The sequence below is a fragment of the Glycine max genome, chromosome 13, assembly GCF_000004515.6.
Source record: "Glycine max cultivar Williams 82 chromosome 13, Glycine_max_v4.0, whole genome shotgun sequence".
NCBI classification, from domain to species: Eukaryota; Viridiplantae; Streptophyta; class Magnoliopsida; order Fabales; family Fabaceae; genus Glycine; species Glycine max.
Window position 1 is genome coordinate 13,971,396 of NC_038249.2, and position 24,201 is coordinate 13,995,596.

The 24,201-nt window shown below is 30.2% G+C and overlaps 1 protein-coding gene across 1 annotated transcript; it reads right to left on the reverse strand.

The window, feature by feature from the left end:
- Positions 1 to 1,731: 1,731 nt before the first annotated feature.
- On the reverse strand, positions 1,732 to 23,613 carry LOC100787971 (truncated transcription factor CAULIFLOWER A). The gene is made up of 9 exons (XM_006593641.3): positions 23,430 to 23,613; positions 23,123 to 23,317; positions 11,456 to 11,531; positions 10,403 to 10,467; positions 9,361 to 9,460; positions 8,860 to 8,901; positions 6,025 to 6,066; positions 5,814 to 5,932; positions 1,732 to 2,086 (listed from the first exon to the last, which is right to left on the reverse strand). The coding sequence occupies exons 2-9, from the start codon at positions 23,305 to 23,307 to the stop codon at positions 1,981 to 1,983; spliced, it is 735 nt and encodes a 244-aa protein (XP_006593704.1). The 5' UTR covers positions 23,308 to 23,317; positions 23,430 to 23,613; the 3' UTR covers positions 1,732 to 1,980.
- Positions 23,614 to 24,201: the final 588 nt, after the last annotated feature.

The following is a 24,201-nucleotide window of genomic DNA, read 5'->3' on the forward strand; positions in this document are numbered from 1 at the left end:
AGATGAGTCAAGAAGAAGCTTACCACCATAGGAAGTCATGGATAAAAGCTTGAAGGAAGAAGATGAGTGGAGGGAGAGAAAGAGAAGGAGCACGAAATTTTATGCTTCAATTGAGGTCTGAACTTTAAAGTGTAATTCTCAAATGATAAAAGTTGAAAAAATGCACACACATGGCCTCTATTTATAGCCTAAGTGTCACACAAAATTGGAGAGAAATTTAAATTTCTATTCAAATTTCACTTGAATTTGAAACTGAATTTGTGGAGTCAAATTTTGGAGCCAAAATTTTACTAATTAAGATTAGTGAATTTTAGTTATGGTTCAACCCACTAATCCAAGATCAAGTCCAAGATTCTCCACTAAGTGTGCTTAGGTGTCATGAGGCATGTAAAGCATGAAGGACATGCACAAAGTGTGACTATATGATGTGGCAATGAGGTGTAGCAAGCAAATGCTCATCTCCCCTTCTAAAATTTAATTGGATCGGGCTTCTCTTAATTCAATTAAATTTATTTCCCAACACACATAAAATATTCACTTAATGCATGTAAAATTACAAATATATCACTGATACAAAAACTAGTCTAGGTGCCCTAAAATACAAGGGCTGAAAAATCCTATATTTCTAGGGTACCCTACTTACATCATGGAACCCAAAATATAAGATCCAAAAATAATAAAATCCTAATCTAATATATACAAAGATAAATGGGTTCATACTTAGCCCATGAGCCAAAAATCTACCCTAAGGCTCATGAGAATCCTAGGACCTTCTCTTGCATCTTTGATTCAATCTTTTTGGAGTCTTCTATCCAATGTCCTTGGGGAGGGGGGTAGGATTGCATCATTGAGTTTCTTCCTAAATATGTAAATATGTATGTTAACAACTTCTTTTTGCAAGTATAATAAATAAATATTGATATCTAATAGAAAAGTCCAAAGTCACATATATAAAGTAATAAATTGATGGATTAATTAATTTTTAAATCTCTCATTCTATATGAATTTTTACTTTTAATCCTCCAAAAATATTTTGATCAATTTTGATTCTCATAAGCTTGTCCATTTCATTTTTAGTCCATGCATTTAACTTATATTATTAAGTGATGATCTAACATTCATATAGATATGTCACATGAATAATTGTTGCTGATGTGATAGTCGTGTTATTTTTTTAAAAATTAATTTTTTTAAAATTGCCAAAAAATATATTCCAATTTCTATTAGAAATCTCAGAAAGTTTGACCATTTTTTTAGTGATTAAAAATGGTTAAACTGTTTTCTTAGGATTAAAAATAAAAATTGGGAAGGAAAAAAAAAAACAGTATCACTTTTTTAAACTACTGACCTGTCCTACTACTTGGGTCAAATAGTAGCTTTATTTCCTTTTAAGCCTCCCTTTTCGATCGCATGGTGTTGTTCCAATCGAGATAATTGACCATTTTATTGGGTTTGCGTTTTGTTATCACCTTTCTCCTTCCAATCTTCACCAGCAACAGAGGACCTAGGATTTGAAAAGGGTGGTTGGGAAGGGATAATTGGTGTGGATGGAAGCTATGTTCTTTTCTAATTTAATCTATCCAGAAAGAAAAACAAAAAAATTGATGTACAATTCCATTTCAATGAAATTGAGCTTTCTAGAAAAAGAAAGTATTTTTTTATTCATTTTAATTTTCATTGTGAAAAGTTTATATAACAAAATATTAAACAAAATGAAAACTAAAAATAATAAAGCCATTTTAACTGTTTCTTATACAAATCACTTGCACTCTTGCACCATGTAGTAGCCTTCGTCTATGAATGTTTTTTTTGGCAAACGATCAAATTTGGAGGGCACATCCTGTACTTACAAGGACGAGCAGTTAATTATCAAACTTAACAATTAGCTATAACATTATGTTTTTGACATATAGATATATATAGCTTATGCTTTTAACATTAATCACATGTCACAAACATAACGGTGTCATGCCGATTAATTTATCTTGTAAATGGATGCAGCATCCATGGTGGGATGTGAGTAGTGGCAGTAGGAACTGTTCGTGCTTCAACAACTTCCTCCAGAGGCGCTGCTTGCAAGGTCTCACTGCATCATTTTGACACTTTTTTATAATCTTATACAATACTGTTATATGTACCTATACTAAGATATAATTGTCCTAGCTAGTATAGGCTGCTGCTTCTCATTATGGTGCGCACTCTAGCATAGTAATGTATGTGTGTAGGTGCATGTGTGAAAACTTTTCATATATAGCTACTATGGTAATGTCATTCAATTCCCTTTATAATAATGTTTTACAATTACCGGCTTATATATATTATTTAATCATAAATTTTCTTTTTAAGATAAGTTTGTTAATTTTTATAATATTTATCTTAAAAATTATATTTTTCAATTTTTAATTAATTAATAATATGAAAATATTTACACTAATTTATAAAAATTAAACTCATCAACAGTTTAACATATTGTTCTAGCAAAAGAGAAATAACAATTTTTAACAGTTACTAAGCTTCCTAAAATGTTTATATTATTATTTAATAACAAATTATCATTTGTTGACTTTTGTCATATTTATGTTACTTATCATGATTTCTAATTGGCTGCTGGTGTATTAGGCTAATATATAAAAATCAAACTCAATAATTAACATATTGTGTCTAGCAAAAGAGAAATGGGATCTGTAAGGGATCTTAAGTCGATGTTGACTGCAATGTGGGTGGAACCAAAATAGACTTGGTACTAGAAATTAAGAATCTAATTATGTGTAAAGTTACTATGTCTTTATTTCATTCCTGTAAAAAATTTACTCTAAATTATGTGGCAGTACATCATTAAAATAGTCAAAATTATGAACTTCTGCATATCTATAGGTTCTGTAAATTACATTTGGACCATAACACCACGGCACTGGTTTTTGATTGCTATTGTCATTTAAATTAAAAGACTCGCATGCATACTCGTAGTAGTAATGATACACGTAAAATTTTGCTCTTATATAAAGGCTCCACTACAAAAGGGTGACATGAAGAGTCACAACCATTATTTGAAAAATCATCAGTTTAAATTACTAAACAATACATTCAGGTACAAATGGGTTTTCGCATCATAAGTGGATAGTGAGAATAGTTTGTCTAACATACACAAAAGGGTATGGGTTTTCTAAATTCGGAGCAACAAACATGTCACGTGGAGAACCCTCTGTAACTCAATTAACAACTCACAAAATAGATCCTTAAAAAGAGATGAAGAGTTTTAAGTGTGACTGACACTCAGACTAAGTATTAGTCTCATAACCCAGCCCTTGGCTGAAGCTTGTTTGAATACCTCAAGATCGATCCACTGGGAAGCCGAGGCTCTAACTATTGTGGATACCAAAAAAAAGACGTCATGTAGAGGAGGTAGGGTATTAGTTAGATGGGAAATGAGAGGGGAAGTTGGATTTTAGGTGCAAGAGGGAATGATTCGAATGGAAAAAAAATCTATGCTGGAAAAATTGATAGAGGATGTAACTAGTGTTCAGATGAGACAACATTGTATGGATAAATGAATTTGGAAAGGGAACTCTGTAGGGGAATATTCTGTCAACTCAGCATAGTGTGTTTGCTGCAACAAAGTAATGTTTGTGCTGAATGCTGATACATGTGTCTTTGACAAACTCTGGCACCAAGTAACTTTTCAGCTGTTGCTTGGAGAATAGGGTGATCAACAAAATACAAACAAAAGACAATTTGAGAAAGCGAAACATTTGGGTGGAAGAACAAGGCTACTCATGTACACAACATAGTATGTTTACATGCAGACTTTCTTTTTTATCGGAACCATTGCTGTGATGTGAGTGGCTAGGAATAGCACGTGGATCCTAAACGCCACTTTATGCAACATTCATGGGTTTGGGAGAAAAGAAATTGTTTGGCGTGGAGGGTTGTGTGGTTTGCGGTTATATGGTCACTTTTGGATTCATAGGAACGATTAATATTATTTTTAGAAATGAATTTCTGAATAGTGAAAGTGTCATGGATCAAGTCCTAGACATGGTTATCATGCAGGATGAAGAATTTCACTTTCTCTTTTTTATGATTGGACTATACTTCCTTTGGAATGTCTAAAAGGATTATAGGACACCAACACCATTATGAGATATGGATTTACTGTTACATATAATACTAGGAGTACAAGTATGAATAGCTGTTGCAGTTGTTTGTTGAACTCGGATGACTCAAGAATTTGTTAAGTTTAAAGTAAATTTAAGAATGATATATTTTATTTATTTATAAAATAGTTTATTAAAATTATTATTGTTTTGTTTAAAATTAATTTTTTGGACTTTTTGTAATGCAAAAAGAAAAAATGTTAATTATTCTCTTTATCTTTCAAATAGAGACACATGCACATAAGAAATGAGAATAAACAAATAAGTATTAAGAGGTTATTGACTAATGTGTCAAAATGAAACAATAATCAAGTAAATTGAAGAAGCGGATGAGAAGACAGAAAAATATGAGAGAGGGTAAGAAAAAAAGACAAAATTAAAATTGAATAGGAAGAGAATATAAATAAAAGAAAAGTTTTTGAGTTTCTTTAACAATTAACTATTAAATCTCTTTTTTCTAATCAAAGTTATAATATTGGTGAAAAATTGTTTCTCATTAATTGTTACTTACGGTACCAATAAAAAGATTAATAGTTATTTATAATATTTTAATTAAAATTTATTTTCAAATATAATTTTACAATAATTTTTTTTGAGATATATTAGTACTAAAAAATAATTTTAGGGCTTTTTTTTCTTTTGATCTAAAGTCCTTGCTTGAGCCTTAAGCCGGCCGTGGTTGGACTAACTTTCTGTGTTTAAGCCCTTGCAGCAGTTGTGTTACTGTTCACACGAATGAGTAAAGGACGCAGAGGAAAAAAAAGAAAAGAGGTTTGAAACCTAAACTACTGATACATGTAGAAATTACAGAAACTGTGTATGCATGGTACCACACGCGTGCTGGTTTATTTATAATCATGTATCAGTAGATATTAGATATACATGGTACCACACACATAATCCCTAAATATTAGATATACAAATTTACATAATGATTAGATATTTAACAAAGTCCATGCAGTGAACTTATAGTTGGGTATAAAATAGCATTGATATAAGTATACTGGTAGATGAAAGGGTGACGAATTTTGGCAGGTTATTATGTCAACTAATGAGATCGATGTGGTATATATCCCTTGCACCCACTGTTAATATAATATTTTTTTTTCTGACAAAAAACACACAATACATTTATTTGCATAAAAAACTATGGTTATTAAAATATGAGTAAATAGTGTATGTATTAGATATTTTACACTGTGATGCACAAACTATTATGTATGAGTAACATTAAACTCTTAAAATATACTAATAGTCATAATCTCACGTCTCATTTTCAAATGCACCTCACGGTTAGGAGTTACCCTAAAACATTTTTTAAAAAGGTATATATATTTGTTGGTTAGGTTTACATTTCAGTATCTCTATCGGCAGCAATTTTTACATTAAAATCTTCAGCCTCCTAGAGTTTGACTACTAAAATATTCCTCCCAATATTTCAAAAACTTATGTGCTACAAAATCAATTTGCGCACTTTCAAATGAAAACACATTTCAATACAAGTATGTGATTCAGATCAAATTGGATATATAGTAAATTTTAATCATATTCAATGATTCAAAATCAACTATACCTATTCCTAAACTTGTGTGGTTGAACCCTGTTTGAAATATAAATCATAAGGATAATAATGGAAGAGAAATGAGATGAGATAAATACCAGAGTGTTAAAGAAGGAACTAGTCTTTGTTGTGGTTGTAGCTCTGGAGGGAATGTTAGACCTAAGGTTTCTGGCCCGCAGTGTGGAGGTTCAACCACTGGCTTCCCTTTCTCCTTAATCTATACACAGATGTAACAAAATTAAAGTTATTTTTTTTTATCCTTTGTTGTCTAGAAGTCTGATAGATTAGAGAGGCACATGTGGCTTCTACCTTCTTTGTAAGGGTGCCATTTTGCTCTTGCAATTGCCTTGCCTGTCACGTGAAGACCGAAGATTTATATATATAGATATAGTTATTTTATAGATTAAACTTTAAAGTACGAATTTAGTCACCATCCAACAACCAACATTGTTTTTCATTTTATTCCCTACATAAATAAACTTTACATTTTGGTCTCCACTTGAATAATTGTTTACAAATTAATCCCTGCCACTTATTAAAGTCATATCAGTGTTAGATTTTTTTTTATCAAAGAAATTTTTTTTTTATCAAGTATATGAAACTAGAAATCAAAATGTAGAATATTTTACCTATATATGGTCTAAAATGAAATATAAATTTTATGTATGGACAATCGAAAAATGGTACCAAATATGAAAATTGAATATACAATATGTTATAACTTTGATAAGAGATACTACTATAAAAATCACTTTTAAAGATGGTTTTTATGATGATTTTAACTATCTTTGAATTTGTGGTCATGAAAAATTAACATTTTTCATGATAATTTTTAAACATTCTTAAAATCTTGATTTTTACATTAATTTTCTTTAAAACTGTCTTAAAATGTGTTTTTTTTAATATTAAAAAAAATTAACATTTTTAAGATGATTTTTTCTTAAAAAATTATCTTAAAAAGTTTACTTTCTAAAATAATTTTTTTAATGAATCATCTTGAAAAGTGTTATTTTTCAAAATCAGATTTTATATAGAAGGATGGATAGATAGATAGAATAACTAGATTCATTCTATAATGTGAAAAATATGATTGTTTATAGTATAGTTTAGATTTCGTAACAATTACAAAAAACATCTCATGAGTTACAAAATAAACATCATAGAATAAATAAATAACACAACAAAGATAAAGGTGGGTGGTACTACTGGGAAAGAGGAGTTAGGGTTGAAGAAGAGGGAAAGACGAATTGGAGAAGAGAAATTAATGTTTTTTTTTGTTAATTTCAAAGATGGGTTTTAAAAAACCATTGGAGAACACTTGATTTTTAAAACGGATTGTATAAAATTGTCATTAAAAAATGTCACCGAATTTTGGACGATAACAATTTTAGAAAAATTATCTTAGATTTCATGTTGTTAAGTCACTTTTGTAGTAGTGAGAGTGACATGTATTTGCTAATATTTTTTTATGTAATGATTAAAATTTGTTTGAACTAAAATGAAAAAATAGTTTTAATTAGTTGAGTGAGCAAATTAATTTTTAATTTAAACTTTTTTAGAACAGAAGAAATTTATATTTTTATTCTTTTTTTGGTAGAAATATCTTTATTCCTAATTGTTTTTTTCATAGATCTTGCAATCAAAGGAAACTAAATGCACTTCGATACAAACTTTAGTATAAAAAATAAAGTCAAATAATCAGAGTAGAAAACAAACTTTAGGAAATTATGCCAGTTCAAATCAAACTAGTACATATGTCTTTGAAGATGTGACCTTAACGTCAGTTCACATGAAACTCAATGTCAGATTGTATATCGTACATTCGTACCTACACAGGTTGCATATAGGATATAATTAAAACTAAAACAACCCTATGAAACTCGATATTTGACGTACCGCTTTCTCTTCAAATTTTTACTTCATTTTCTTCCTATGTTTTTCTCTTTATCCTAATTATATCTGCATTTTTCTCTCTGTATTTGTCTTTCTTCTTTCTACTTCAAAACACTCTAAAATAGGTAAAATAGGTGTAAGATTACATTTATGTCAAAAAGAAATTAAGTCAAATTAACGAAATCTTTTGTAGCCTCCAACCGACTTAAGGAAATATATATGTACTTCAAGAAAAAGTTGTGCAGAATTAGCCAAGAAATAGAATAAATTTATATGATCAACCCTTTTCTCCTGTACATTTAGACCCTAGAATTGCACTGCCATAAGGAAATTCGTAGCTATTAAGATTTTGGTAAAGAAAAAGTAAAAACATTTTCTCTTGCTTCTTAGTTAGACTTGATGTTTACCAAACTTGTAGCGTCGTCGTTAACGCACTTACTCTCTTAGTTCAGCATTTCCTTTCCCAACATCTCTGAATATCAATTTATATTGTGAGCCAATATACACACCAATATTATCTTAGCTATATCTATTGAGTTTGGGAATCTTATTAGTCATCTTCAAAAATTCCTGGCTTTTGATACTGTTTGTATAGTAAATGAAACTTATTATTCACCACGAAATGAAACTTCTTGATTGAACTTTCTAGACTACCACGAAATACAAATTGAACTCAAATGAAACTTCTTGATTGAACTTAAATGTAAGACTGTTATTGAAACACATGATACTTCTAGACTACTCTTATAATGAACTTAACCATAAAATATTCAATGGACTTATTGACCACACAAATACAAGAGCAAATATTTTAATATAAAATTTAAATGCAGTTTCTTATATATTTTTGATATTGTTCTCCAAAAATTTGGGATTTGGACTCAACAATTTATGCTAATCTTTAATGCAAACTTTAATATAGCAGATTACTGAAGTAAAATTTGAATTATGATTAGAGAACAGTACCAAAAATATACAAGGATAATATAAATTATTATGAGGCAAAAAATTATTATAATTAATTTACTAAGTGATAGCCCAAGTATGCATACAAGTTTTTATTAATACTTAAAATCTACAAATACACAAACCATGAATACGAGAAATGCATGAACAATATTTAATCATCCGCATGCATATTGTTATTTATGATTCCAATGCTGTTTAATGTTAATGTGCCTATATATCCTATATTACAATCTAATGCACACGCCAATATCCAGTAGTAAATCCCCGTCCCCAACCCGTTACCTTTTTCTGCAGATCTGAGATGGATTCATTCATAACTTGGTTCTGCAAGAATCATAATGATCGGTCAATTGAAGTTTAGCTGGCAAAAAATGTTATATATGCTAATGTTAATTTAGGTTTCCGATTGCATTTTCTCCATTTGTTTTTTTATTTTCTTCTTTCTTGCAGATGGTAGAGTAGTTTTTTTTATCGGTTAATGCTATTGTTAGTAGAGGAGATCGAATTTAAGATTTTTTTTATTTTTTTTTTCTTTAACCATTTAATCCATCTTATATCACCTATGAATACTAGAGTAGTGATATTCATCCAATCTATTTTGGGGTGAATTGAGGTAGAAATATGAGAGACATATATAGAAAAAGAAAAAAAGTAAAGAAAGAAATTGACAAAAATGTTAGGTGATGTAATAGAAAAATTAGAAAGAGAAAGAAAAATGAGATATTGGAATAGTTAGATGGAACAAAATGTATTGTCCCAAATGATAAAAAATTAATCTTTCACCTGTCTAGTTCGGATCCGCTTTATAGCTGTGTCAAGCTGATGCTCTAAACTCTGAAGCTCTCTCAAGTTCAAGGGATCCAGATCTTGTCCCACAAAGTTCCTACATTGAACATGTTAATTGTAAGCTATTTATAATTAATATTTTTTATAAAAGTAAATGGTTTTGAAGCATCTAAAACTAGAGAAATCATTAAATACCACTGCCAAAAATATATGGAATGATTTTAATCTAATATTGATTCATGTAATTATGGAATGATTTTAATGAAAAGATTGTCTAATATGATGATTGTTAGACTTAAAAGTATATTAAAATCATTGGCAATTATTTTTAAGTTATTAAAATAAATCTCTCTTCTCATTTCATTAAGGGTAATATTAGCATTAAAGAAAAAGGAATTTGAAAAGAAAGTTACAGAGAAAATTATCAGAAAATTTGTTTTACAGATGGAATAACTTCTCTTCCCTCTAAAAAGTTTTTCATTTTCACTTTGTCTCGGGTAAATGAAATGTGGGAGAAAAAACACTATGTAAAATCAGAGAAGAAAAGGCCAAAACCAAGGATCTCTACATCATCTTAGGAATGAATTAAAGGAAATCAAAGAAGAGAGAAACATCAAGAGTTTTACATGATAAATTTGGGTAAGTCTTCTGAATTCTCTTATGAAATTTAGAGTATAATAATAATGAGAAATATATTATCCAAGATCTTGTATTTAAATTTCTTATATATTGAATTTTAAGAAATTACACATGAAAATTTTACTAACAGTTGTAAATTGAAAAATTTAGCTATATCACCAGAAAACTGGTTATGCACAAATAACGATCTCAAATCATGTAACAATTTCTCCTAAACCTGGGCATGTGTACGTGGTGCTCTTGTGCCCAATTAAAACACACACTCAAACACCTTTTTATGCCAAAGAAAATTAACAAAACCACCTAAAACGGGTGAAAGCTATAATTAATTTCCTGTTGTGCAACCAACATAGCTCAAATTAAAGTAATTGTTAAGTTTATATTGAAGTATCAAGTATACCTCAAGTTCCTCTCTAAGACTTCAACTTTGCCGGTGAGCTTGAAGCATTGTAAGGACCAGTTTCCCTACAATAAAATGATCTTTAATTGCTTCTGATATGAGAATATATATATATATATATATAGACACACATTGAGCCTATTTTTCAAAACCAAATAATCAGAAAATTTGGTAAATCTTTTTATATTGAGTTTACAAAACAATATATTGAAAACTGTTTTGTGTAATTTTGAGTACTTTTTTTTTCATACTCTTGGTACTTGTTTGAAAACTCATTCATTACATTCTGACGTGATCCAGCCTACAAAATGTAGCTTCTGAGTCAAAAATGCACGTCCATCAAAAAATGACGTAAAGCCAAATATTCTGTAAGTGTTATTTATATCGTTTTTGTCAATTTTTTTAACACGTTGCTTTTAATATCACCCGAAGTATATAGGACGAATGGTTTTTTAGATGATATTCTTTCTACTCCTTCTCTGTGTGAAAAAAAAAAATATCTCTTTATAAAGGTCCTGTGAAGTGGATATACCTATAAAATTTTTGACTTAGAATTCCACATTCAACTATGCATTGTAATAGGAATCAAGTCTTTTTTCTTTGTTTTTCATTCAATTGTTGGCCCTCACTTTTTTAGTACATTGATTGGAGGTTAGAGGGAAATTGATGCCCTAGTAGTGAACGAGATTTTAGTATCATCATCATACTCAAATCTTAAAGACTTAATTTAGCTACCAAATATACTTGCAAGTTTTATGCTATTGTATTCTTTTCTATTTACCTCACCGCTCTAGCTAATATCGGAATAAGGCCCAATTTATGTTTTTTTTATAACAAAAAAGAATGATACCTAATTTATCTCAAACAAAATCTTTTTTATTTCCTGTGCTCTTGTTCTTCCATATTATGCATATATCTAAAGAGAAATCTTGCATCCTCTCCATGTGCATCATATAAATATGACGGAAAGCACAGGAGGGGCATTCATAGTCTTGGGTGATGCATTATTACGTTAGCATAGATAATAATAAAAGCTATGGTCCGAAGAGGTACCTGTGAATCATCTCCGTCTCCAACAAGTTGTCCTATATGGGCATGTCTCTCATATCGTTCCAGCACGTTTTCCATGCTATTACACAAGAAAAATTACTAAAGTTTATTATTCTATTCACTATATAATTACAAAAAAAAAAAAAAAGATATGCAGCTTTATAAGATGTTGTATGTATATGCTAAGTAGCCTAAAGGAATTGAAGGTATATGAGAGGAAATTTGACCACATAATTTGTTTTATTTTGAAGATATATGTTTTGTCCTTCCAAATCATTCCATGGTCATATAAGACATGATTGTATTTCTCTTACCTTTAGTTGGCACGAATTTTGAAGTGCCATTGTGTAAGAATTAACAATTTGTTACTTTTAAGAGACCTTAAACATTAAAACAAATACACACAAGATATATTAATTATGTCTTTTGTGCCTTCAGCTTAGCTTAATTAGAAAATCCCATTACGTGGCCTTCTAAGCTAGGGGCACTGTACCCTCCACTTAACCTGCCAGTTCAGCCTATAAAATTAAGGGATATTCCCAAGATTTTGAAACTTTGATCAATTATACCTAGCTTGTTGCTTCTACCAAATATTTTTTTGCTACTAAATATGTTTCACTCAATATTAAAAAAAAATGGCCATTCCCAACATGCTGCAACTACAACTTTTGACCAATTGTACCTTGGTGCTTCTACCAAATATATTTCACTCAATATAGCAAGTAGCTCCGTAGCTGACTATATTTCGTACAAAACAACACATGGACAAGGTATTAGATGCCTATTAGATCACATGATGGCACGGAAAAATGGAAATATGAGCGACTACAGTTCATTTTCGGGTATATATACGACTGGAAGAAAGACTAATAGAAAATAAATAAATAAAGGTTGAGAGGAATAAATGAATATGATAAATAATGTAATGACAAATAAATAGAAGTGAGATGAAAGAAAAAAAAAGTAAATGATAGCAATAACTCTAGCAAAGAGATATGTTAGTAATGTATTTTATTATTGGTTAAAATTTATTAAAAATTAAAAAATCATATATAATGTGAGTGTCGAGAGAAATCAAATAAGTTGATGGCAATGTCTATGAGTGCCGAATACAAAAAAAAAAATTGTTTATATCGGTTAAAAATATAATCGGTGTAATTAATCACATAAATAAAAAAAATATCACCGTATTTTATATTACAATGTAGATCCAAAGATATCAAATATTGTTTTTGTAGTAGTGTTTTCTCCCAGGTAAAAAGTTATCTTCTCCTATTCAACGACAAAATCCAAGCATATTATCTTACCAGTTGCCCAAATCTGTAATCAGAGTATTTTTATCCTTGAAAATTATGAATAATCTCGGAAAACACTTCATTAAACTTAATCTTCCTGATCACACATCCACCGAAATTTAGCACTGTTCCCACACTTTATCTTTCTCTTCAACTCAGCAAAACCAATATGAAGCACTATTTTTGCCATTGACCATAACATAAATCCTTTCACCAAATAGATGATGACTATAATTTCTTCCACTAAGATAAGGAGGTTCAGCAAAAACATACTTCCTACATACTAGTCAAATCCCATTTACCTTTTGAGATGTATATTTGTAACTTTATTTAATATATTTAACAATAAAGTGAGTTTTTAAATAAGATTTTTGGTTAGGCTAGTATTTCAAAAAAGGTAAGACCAATTCTTAAAACATGACGTTCTAAACAAATTAAGTTCAGCATATAAAACCTAGAGCCATTCCTATTCATTTTGCTGCCAATGCTTTATTTTTTTGTCTAGATGACATGTATCTTTTATTGGAAATAATTATATTTGAGTCAGGTAAAACTATTATGGATAATAAAGATCAAGATTCTTGAACTCGAAAATCTATATAAATTCGTGAAAGCTCTATAAACTCGACTCAAAGACTCGTAAGAGTCTACTTTATATAAAAAATGATAAAGTATCTATAAATAACATATTAATTAACCATTTCAATACCATAATATAACAAAATAGTAAATTACAAATTTTATAATACTAAAATAACTAGTAATATATCACTACTAGATAAATTCAAACTGCATAAAATATAACAAATAATAATTTCACACAATAACAAAGCATAACTTCTTAAAATGATAACACATAAAGAACTTTAAAAAAAGACAAATGTCACTTCAATAATCTATAAAATAACTTAAATCAATAAAATGCACACATTACATGAACATTTTAAGTTAAATTTCTTAATCCAACAATATCTGATTTAAACTCACGAGACTACTAAGTCTGCTTCCAGTCCACTAAGTCTACAAAAAAAAAAGTGTTGGTTAATGAGTTATCTTAGAGTGTGCTTTTGAACTCGTAAATTCTTCCGAGTTTACAAGTTAAGTCAAAGGTTTGATAACCATGACAAAGATCTCCCTTAGAGTATTTAACGCAGATGAATATCTAAAATTTAAACCCAAGACCTTTAGTTAAATCTTAAAAACCTCACGATAGTTAATTCATGTGTTTGGTGGTTTTCTTCTTATCTTATATATTTTAAATCATGTCTATATATTTTAGCCTGTATTTTATTAACTAATTGTTAACGGTATACTCATTTGAGAAGTTATATTTATGCAATAAATTCGTATGTTGTTTTTTTACAATTAAGAACCAAATAGAATAAATAAATAGGTGTGAGATGAATTAGTTAAGGCTTAAATATGTTGGAGATCTCTAAAATATATACAAATTTTGCAATTGATTCCTGAATTCTTTTTTTCTTCTAGTGGATTCCTGAAACTTCAAAAGTTTTGTCGAAGATCTCTGGCATTAGTCTCTCTGCAAAACATGATGATGTGTGTGTTAGTTGAACACGTCAGCAATACACGTATGAAGCAACGTCAGAGGTATTAATGACATGGCATAGCACCTAGATTTTTTTTATATTTAATTTAATTTAATAATTTTTTTTTTATTAATAAACTATTTTACCTCTCTCTTTTCTCTCCTCGATCTTCTTCCATCCCCCACCACCATTCACTACCATCTCCACCACCCCCAAATCAGTCAGCACCAAAATAACAATCTAAAAATGAGACATAAACATGTTTTTCCTCGAAGTCACAGACACCCTTTTCATTACTTGAACATTTGGTTTGCTTCTAATGTTCCTTGTTTGTCTTCAGTTGTTACACTTTTGGTCCCTTTTTAGGTTTTGGTGATTTTCTGAAGACCCAGGTTGGAATTCACAAAGATATGAGGTTTTCTGGATTTGGGTGTTGCGAAAGTAGAGATTTTGTTGGGTTTTTGGGATGAAGATTGAGGTAGGGTTGGGAGGGGTGTGGAATGAGGAAGAGAAAGCGATGGTGGTCGAGGTTCTAGTTCCAGGGTCGTTCGATTACTTAGTAGTGAATTCGGTTTCGAACGAGAATCTGTTAATGGCATTTGGGATCGATGAGAATCTGGAGAAGAAGTTGTCGGATCTCGTGGAGCGCCTAAACCCGTCGAACTTCAGTTGGAACTATGCCATCTTTTGACAAATTTCATAGTCAAAGTATGAGGATTGGGTTATTGGGTAGGAGATGGGTGTTGTAGGGAGCCAAGAAAGGGAGAAGAGGTTGGAGAAGTGAGAATTATTGTTGATAGGAAGGTGAAGAGGAAGAGGAAGAGGGTGTTGAAGAAGCTGCACATGACTTTTGGGGGTTCTGATGATGACATTTATGCTTTTGGGTTGGACCATGTTATTGATACGCAAATGTTCTTTCTTGCTTCCATGTACTTCTCTTTTCCCCAAGGGCTTGGGGGTCTAGGTAAGTGTTTTGCTTCTGGGAAGCATTTGTGGATTTTAGATATGTTCAAATCTCGTTTTGATTACTATGTGAGGTCTTTCTTGGCCAAATTTGTTGGGATTCAAACTGTTGTTTTGGTGCCTACTAATTTAGGGATGGTGGAGATGGTGGTGCGCGGTGGTGGGGGGATAGAAGAAGATCGGGGAGAGAGAAGAGAAAGCTAAAATAGTTTATTATACAATTAAATATAAAAATAAAATCTAGGTGACATGCCATGTCATTGATACCTCTTATATGACTTCATACGTGTATTACTGATGTATCCAACTAATGGATACGTTATTACGTTTTGGACAAAGATTAATGACAAGGATCTCCCACAAAACTTTTGAAGTTTCAAGGATACAACGAGAAGCAAAAAATTTCCAGGAATCAATTGTAAAATTCGAATATATTTTAGGAATTTCTGACATATTTAAGTCAATAATTAATAGGATAGATAAAGAATAATAAAATATTATTAAAAAATTATTTTGATTTGATATTTTATCTTTTAATTTTGGATCAATTTGGTCCTTCCGAGTAGTGATTGCTTTGTATTTTAAGTTACGATTTTGAACTCTTTTTGATGATTTAAGAAGTAAAGATTATCTCATTAGATTCATCTATATGAAGAAATCTAACTATGTTCAAACAAAAAAGAGTCATAAACATAGTGAAAATTATATCACGTGAAAAATGAGTTTAGTGAGCAACAAAAACAATTTAAAAATCTAATATTAGATTTTTTTTTTTTTAGTTGTGTATGAAACTCATCTTTCACACATTTTTTACCATGCTTATGACCTTTTATGGTTCAAATATCAATTGGGTTCCATAATTTTCATATAGGTAACAAGTTTTGTCTTGAATTGATTAAAAATTAAAAATTGTGTCCCAAAATAAAAAAAAAATGATCAATTATTTTAAGTGAACAAATTGATCTAAATTTAAAAATAGATGACAAAAATCAATTTTTCAAAAGATAAAAGATTAAAATAAATCTTAAAAATACAATAAAATATCATAAATTATAATTTAGGCTTGTATAATTCCTTTTTTACTATACTATTCATTCATTACTTTTCAGCATATTAACCTAGAACACTATTTTGTTTCTTACCATCTGCATATCACATAGCGTTTACGTAATTTTCTCTTTTATCTTATTTCTTTTGTTCCTTACAAAATCTTCCACTAAAATATTGTTGTATATCTAGCATTTCTTTTCTCTCTTTTATAGAAAAATTGTTAATGGACACCCTATGCTTTTTAATACTTGGAGAGTAAGAAATACTTAGAGTAAGAAAGAGAAGAGAAAAAAGTATAAGTATGAATGTATGATATATTCTATATTATTTTTATTCAAAGCTGGAAATGGAACTATAATATAAATACAATAAATAATATGAAGTAATAAAAAATGAGATAAAAAATAGTAAAGAAAATGACTACTAAACATTTTGGGAGGGATAAAAAAAAGACATAATTGATGATGTAATGTGATAAAAAGAGAAATGAAAAGAAAATATAATATTGACAAAATATCTATAATTTGATGTTCAAATTAAAATAAAAATTATGAATTTTAACAAAGTGTTTGATTTATATATATCTCTATATATGGATCATCAATGAAAAAAAGTCAATATATCAATACTTTTTTTATTTAATTTTCACTTATCCCTAGACATGGTACGTAGATTAAATGACAGCTTCTCTCACATGCAAGGAAACCTGCCCCTGCCATATCAGTGGAGGGAAGAATAGTGTTGGAACAATAAAGTCTCTCCCAACATCCAGAGATCCTCTACCTGCCTATAATGCAGTGTCTGAAACACCAACAAAGGTTAAACACCTCTTAGCAGAACCAGAGGGAGGGCCCTCCGAACTTTAAAAAAGCTGGGTGTGCATGCAGAATTCTACTATTTACTCTAATATTCTGAGAGTCGTTCACAACACAACAACGTATTGTCTAAAACATTAACGTACAGATGCCAGGACCTGATGGCTTAGCAAAGAGAGGGCCCTCCACGACCGTAAATAGTTGTTATGAAGCTTCCTATAGAGACTAAGACTATCATGCATTTTTTTTTTGTTGGATAAATCTATAGTATTCCTCTGGTGAGAACCAAGCATTTATGAAGTTGGCATCCTCCAATAAATATTTTTTGAAAAATATTACATGAATACGATAGGAAAAAACAAATAAAAAAAATGAGAGGTGTTGAAAAAGTGTATAAAATAATGAGATATTTATGTATCATTACTCATTTTTTCATATGCATTAACTTGCTATCAAACCCTTGGTCATACGCTTAAGAGGTAAAGATGTTTGTCAATTATGTCATACCATGTAAGTTGCATATTTTTTTAAGGATAAAGATGCATGGACAATGGACATTCCGTGCTATTTGATACCTTGATAGGAAAAGAGAAAGAAAAGCATGTACCATAGGAGATATATGATTTGAGAGAATGAAAAAATAAAGAAAAAGAATGAAAGTCACATAAGTGTCTGTAATATATGGATGTTCATATATCATTTTTCATTTTTTAACCACTATAATTAAGATATGAATAATGATCCCTTGACATGTGAATGCTCATTAACACCCAGAGAGATGAAAAAATAAAACAGAGAAGTAATAGGTTTATAGTAAATATGATGTGATATGAAGAAATAGATTAAAAAAAAAGTCTCACATACATGTTTGTTAAAAAAGAGTGTTCAAATATCATCACTCGAGACATTTGACTCCATGATATGACTCAAAAGTGTCACAAGTTTCAATCTTTTAATTTTGACTGGTTATAAGATTAATTTTTTTTATCTCAGATTTAGTCGAACTTAAAACTGCACGCCTCTCCTCAAGATGTATTTTACGAAAATTAAATTTTAAGTCTTTCTTCATGAGTTTTATCATGCATGTGTTGTCATCCAAACCACAATGATAGATAATACTTTGCATATATGCAGCTTCCTCAAGAGGACCACATCAATTGGAGTCTAAGTGTAGGCTCCAACCTGGGAGTTAATAAGGTTTCATCGTCACATGGTGTAATTCAACATAGGTTTTATTGTCAATCACACTTTCCACTACAATATGCATTTATCACTCGTCAAGGTATACTTTCCTGCAACTGCAGAGAAAAAGATAAGAAATAACTTGATGTCTCTTTTTCTCTCTATTAACGGTGCAGTTAGTAAGAGATGATCCAAGTCGCATACACTGCATGGTCATTCATGAATCATTACAAGCACGTTGAGTTTTCAGTTCAACTTATCGAGTACGAATTTTGAGATTAAATTCAATAGTTCACTGCAAATTGAACACAAAAAGGGTGGGGATACTTTTACAAATTTCATTTTGTCACTAACATCTATTTTCAACGAATACCCAAACATGCACTACGTTGATGTATCATGTTGTGAAAGATGAACCTAACCCTCTCGACTAAACCTAACACTCCCTCTCTCGGCTCACTCTAACTTGTAAGGGTAAGGGTAGCTAGCTAGTTCCAAAGGAACTAAAAAACGTAGAGTATATGCCTGCTAGGAACACCCTAGGAGCACTGACAAGACGAGCTATGTATAATATATGTCTCACAAAAGAGACCTGGTGCTCGAAATGAACTCCTACCTATTAGGGTCTTGGGAATATGTAGACGTACACTGACAGTTCTCATGATTTGAAAGTGTAACCTTAAGTTACAAGACATTTCATCCCACAACTTCCACACCCAAACCACCAATACCAAGGGCACCACCACTCATAATGAATCCCTTGAGTATCTAACGAGGATATATGAGAAGAAGTCCAGCACGAAAAACACAGCAGTATGAACCGTAAAATAGGCTTTCTCTGGTTAAAAGTGTTCACAGGTTGGATTGGTTCAACCCAAACCAATTATATATTTAATTGAATTGGTTTAATTCAAATTTTGAAGAAAAAAAAAAGCAAAGTACAAAAGTTGATGCAAAATTTAAGCGCTAAGTTTAAAATATATTAATCTAAAAGTTAAAACTTAATTAATTAAATTGGTTTGGGTTAAGAAAAAGATATATATGATAACTTAATTCATTATAATTGGTTTGGAGTTAGAAGACATGACTTGATGGCAAAAGGAAAAGAGAGGAAGGAAAAAATCATGGTTTCAATTTTCCCTAATAGAAAACTAATAATTAATAGTTAATATTTACCGATAAAAAGATAAATTTCTTTGGTTTAGATTTGAAGTGACAAGAACCAATAGTTGAATCAATTTAATTGGTTTATTTGGTTTGAATCAATAGACTCATTGGGTAAATTTGATAAATGAATATGATTAATTTGATAAGACTTTGAAACTAAAAAGAAGAAGCAATGCTATATCCTCTAACAAACCTTCTTAATACATTTTATAGTAAATATTGAATGAAAAATAAATGTATTTAATGTCTAGAAAATATAAAATAAATTTAAAACTTATCATCAAAATGATAGGAGGATTTGTAGGATGATAAAGTATGAGTTTAAAATTATTTAAAAAAAAAGGTGCAATAGGTATTCTAGAGTAGTTAAAGGATAAAGTGATAGATAATTTAGAGTAAAATAGTTTATTAAAAGTGAAAACCAAAAGAATATTGACAATACTTCCATTTTCCAAACACCAACATTTTCGTGTTTCCGAGAAAAAAACCTACTAAAAATAAATACTCAGGTTTTTTTTTATGAAATTAGTTAATGAGAAAGCCGATTGATATATCACACCAATAATATAATGAACTCATAAAACACCTGTGCTTTTGCAGCCATTTCTATCATCTTATGACATGTATGTTAAACTTCCTGACTAATGCATGTATGCCTTATTGCAGGACATGTACACACCCGATCCCCCTAAGTGTTCTTTTTCTCTTGAAGAGTTGTCACAAGGCATTGTCCTTCCTCCCCAAATAAAAACTTTATAAAGAGTAACCATATAGAAAGATGCGTGTATGCCTTATTGCAGACAGACATTTAATGCATTAGTAAATCAAATTTAATTTGAAATTACAGAATTGAAGATCAGAGGCCAGTATGACAATGATGGATATCCCTATTTCATAGAACTCTTTACCACCAATACTTTTAAGAAGAAAGAAGTAAAAGGACATAACACACTTAACAATTGATTAAGTATATATTAATTTAATTCTTCACTTTACAGAACACTCACTTTTGTAGCTACCACCAAATTCGAATTAGAGAAGATGACGAGTGAAAAAATATTTTTTAAACTAAGTTTGGATCATGAGTGATTTGTAATGTCTTTGGATTTAATTAATCAATACACTTAACACTTTCATGAGACTCGTGAATCATGTTTTGAGATAATATATAAAAAAAATTGTAATTGTGCACTTTGACGATTGACGACCACCTGGGACAAATAGGGGCAAATACATACCAATCAAATTAATAGTGCTTTAAGATTTGTTATGAGCTCTTGTAAAGTTTTAAGTATTTAGCCATTTAATTTCCCACTTTACAAAACACTCATCTTTGTTTGACATTGCCAAACAATATTTTAATCTTTTTCACTGAAATTAGTTCAGTCATTAAAATAAATGACTTTTTGCAAAATGAAGGGTTTAAATAAATGCTAATAATTACAAATTTTTGGATTAAAATGAGAGTTTACTCATTAAAAATTTATACATTTATTTGAATATATATATATATATATATATATATATATATATATATATATATAGAGAGAGAGAGAGAGAGAGAGAGAGAGAGAGAGAGAGACTCTAATCAACTGTTAAAGTTTAGAAATTAATATATTTTTAATATAACCTATACAGCCTTACATGGTTACACTAGATTTCAACATACGTGAATTGCATCTTAAAATTATAATAAACACATTTTGTACGAATATGTCTTGCTAAAATTGTACGATCTTTGACTGCTCTAATACCCTCAAGTAACATAATGAAATTATATCAAGCAGAAAAAGCTCCATATATTCAGTTCAATGTTTTTTTGGGGATTTGAAAAATTAACAAAAAAAAAAAAGGCAAGCTATTATTTTGCTTGCTTTGGTATATATAAATTAAAGGGGTATGGGGATTTCGTTGCAACAACTATTAGTTATTACAATGATAATATGTCAAACTATAAAAATTAATATCATAAAATATATGATAGTAAATTTATGAGGGTCTAACAAACACTCCATGGATCCTGTTAAGAAAGTGTCTCAATTCGCAGGCTTAATGCATAATTTGTGAACCAAACAGAAACAGTGCATGTTTGCATAGCAGTTAAAAGTGTTGTGATACACGTTATAACATAAATTCAACAAATAAAAACAAAATGAATAAAATAGCAAGGATTGTCGGTAAAAATATTTTTGCCTCAAACATAATTTTCAACTGTAAATCAAACATGTTTTCAATTTTCAACTGTAAATTATATTTTGAAAAAGAAAATATTTGATAACATTATGTTATCTAGAGAGAAAAAGAAGTAAGAGAAAAATGTAGTATAATAGATTTATGTTGTGATAGAAAAACAAATTAAAAAATGTAGTATAATAGATTTAAAATAAATAAATATTTGTGTTCAATACTCTTTTGAAAAATATAGATTCAATTATTTTTTGAGACCCCTTTGGTATAACAAAGAGAGATAAGAAGGAAAGGAAAAGACAGAAGTGTAATATTAGATTGGTGATAGAGATAGATAAAAGGAATATATTATAAAAAAAAGTGATGTATGCTATACAATATTTGAGTGCCCTTCCATTCTCAAAGCTCTTCAATTTCTTTCACTTTCTCTTCCCAAAAACTATACTATTACACCATATAATATTTGAGTGCCCTTCTCTTCTCTTTACTGGTGTATAAAATAAACAGCCACACTACCAGGTTACAAAATCTAAGGGAGCAGCTAGCAGCAGCCAAAATGGCATGGAAAGCTCTATTTTTTGTTTGGTAGTGGATTGTGTGCATTTATAGGTAAATAACCACTAATAAGACAAACAACTGCATAGTACAGCATAATATAATATATATACACATCTACCAAGAATACAACATATTGGAGCTCAGCAAGATAGTCCAATTCCAATATTAGTCAAACTTTTTTTATTTACGTTCGAGCCAGCAAATGCACTGTCTTCACCAGAAAGGATATTTAATTATAGATATTTATAAAGTAATTATAAACATTTAGCAAAATGAATATAATGTAAACTTATTCCATAGAATTATAACTCGGATATGTGTCACCAGAGGGTAGAATGCATTAAACCCAAAATAGGAAAAAATAAATAAAAAAAGGTAATGAAAACACAATAACAAATTAGCTAGGAAATTGTATGGAAATGTATATTACTACTATTTCATTTCTTTTTACTGCACCAAGGTTTGGAAACACCGTCTGTGACCATGAGTGGCAGCATCAAGTTTTTCAACTCATCACAACCGCGTCATAATCGCAATTGTTACAACATCAGCTGCATTTTTCTTAATTTTCCACAATACCAAAGATTGCAACGAAATTGTAATCACGGCCGCACAATTTAAAAACCTTCCCGAGTACTATTTCAGTTTGACTTTGAAGCAAGCTAGACAGCGAATAAGTAAGAGGTAGAAAATTAAGCAAATATAAAAGATAATTAAAGAAATGATTTAAAGAAATTTGCAAAATCTAGAATATTATGTACGTATATACATACATGGTTTAACAAATATCTGAGCTATAAGGAATCTAAGCAAGCACTTACAAGTACAAAATAAAAAAAAAAGGAAAATAATTAAAACAAATAAGGTGGAACTGAAAAGGTGAAGCAAGGTGGTTAAATAACAAACCTGGATTCAGAAGAATACTCAAAAAGCTTCCCTTTAGCATTGAACACAATCAGTGCTACTTGAGCATCACAGAGCACAGAGATTTCGTTGGCTTTCTTGCGCAGCCCAGTTCTCCTTTTGGAAAACGTCACTTGGCGGCTGATTTTATTCTCGATCTGCTTCAGCTGAACCCTCCCTCTCCCCATGATCTTCAAACTTTCCCAATCAAGAAAGAAAGACACAATAAGATAAACAAGTGAAACACACAAACACAAATAAGGAAACCCTAGAGTTAGTGAAGAGCATAGAGAGAGAGAGAGTATAGTACCTAAGGGAAGACAAAAGAAGGAAAAAGAATGAAACGAGGAGAGTAACTGGGGGATTGTGTGTGTGACGAATTCGATTATATAGGATGGGTATCTTTCTATTTTCGTGGTGTGCTAGAACGTTTCTAAAGTGAAGCCAGTTTCCACGGTGAAGAAAAGTAAAAGATAAGAGAAAAAATAATAATAATAATAAAGGGAAATAAAAGCTAAGAATGACAATGAAACGAGGTTTGGTGTTTGGTAAAATGCGGTGTCGAGTTTGCATTGGGTGGGAGAGACCGGGTACGATGCGTTGTCGATGAGGGATTGGTGGAGAGGGACACGTCGTTGATGTCATGGATGGTGACAGTGCCGTACGAGGTTGTGGGTCCCAGGGTTCTAACATGCGGACGAGAAACTGGTTTGTTGTGTTTGTGAATGTCACTCACACTTTAGTTCTCGCTTCTATTCTCATTGATTATTGCCACCATTTTTTTCTGCTCATAGGTTATGAAATTGTTACATATGATTTTATAATCTATAAAACCAATTTTCACAATCATGTAAGGAGAAATTTTTAGAATTTAAACTCATGGATGAAATTAGATTGACTTGAATAACGTATATCTTTATATGTTGTATTTTGTCCCTTAATTATAAGATTATGGATTGATCTTAAATTATTCTTTTTTTTAGAGATATGATCGTTAGTGATCCTAGCAATATTTGTTACAACTTATGATTGATGTGATCTGGCCTATAAAAAAAAAAGATTGGCATGATCTTTACATTATG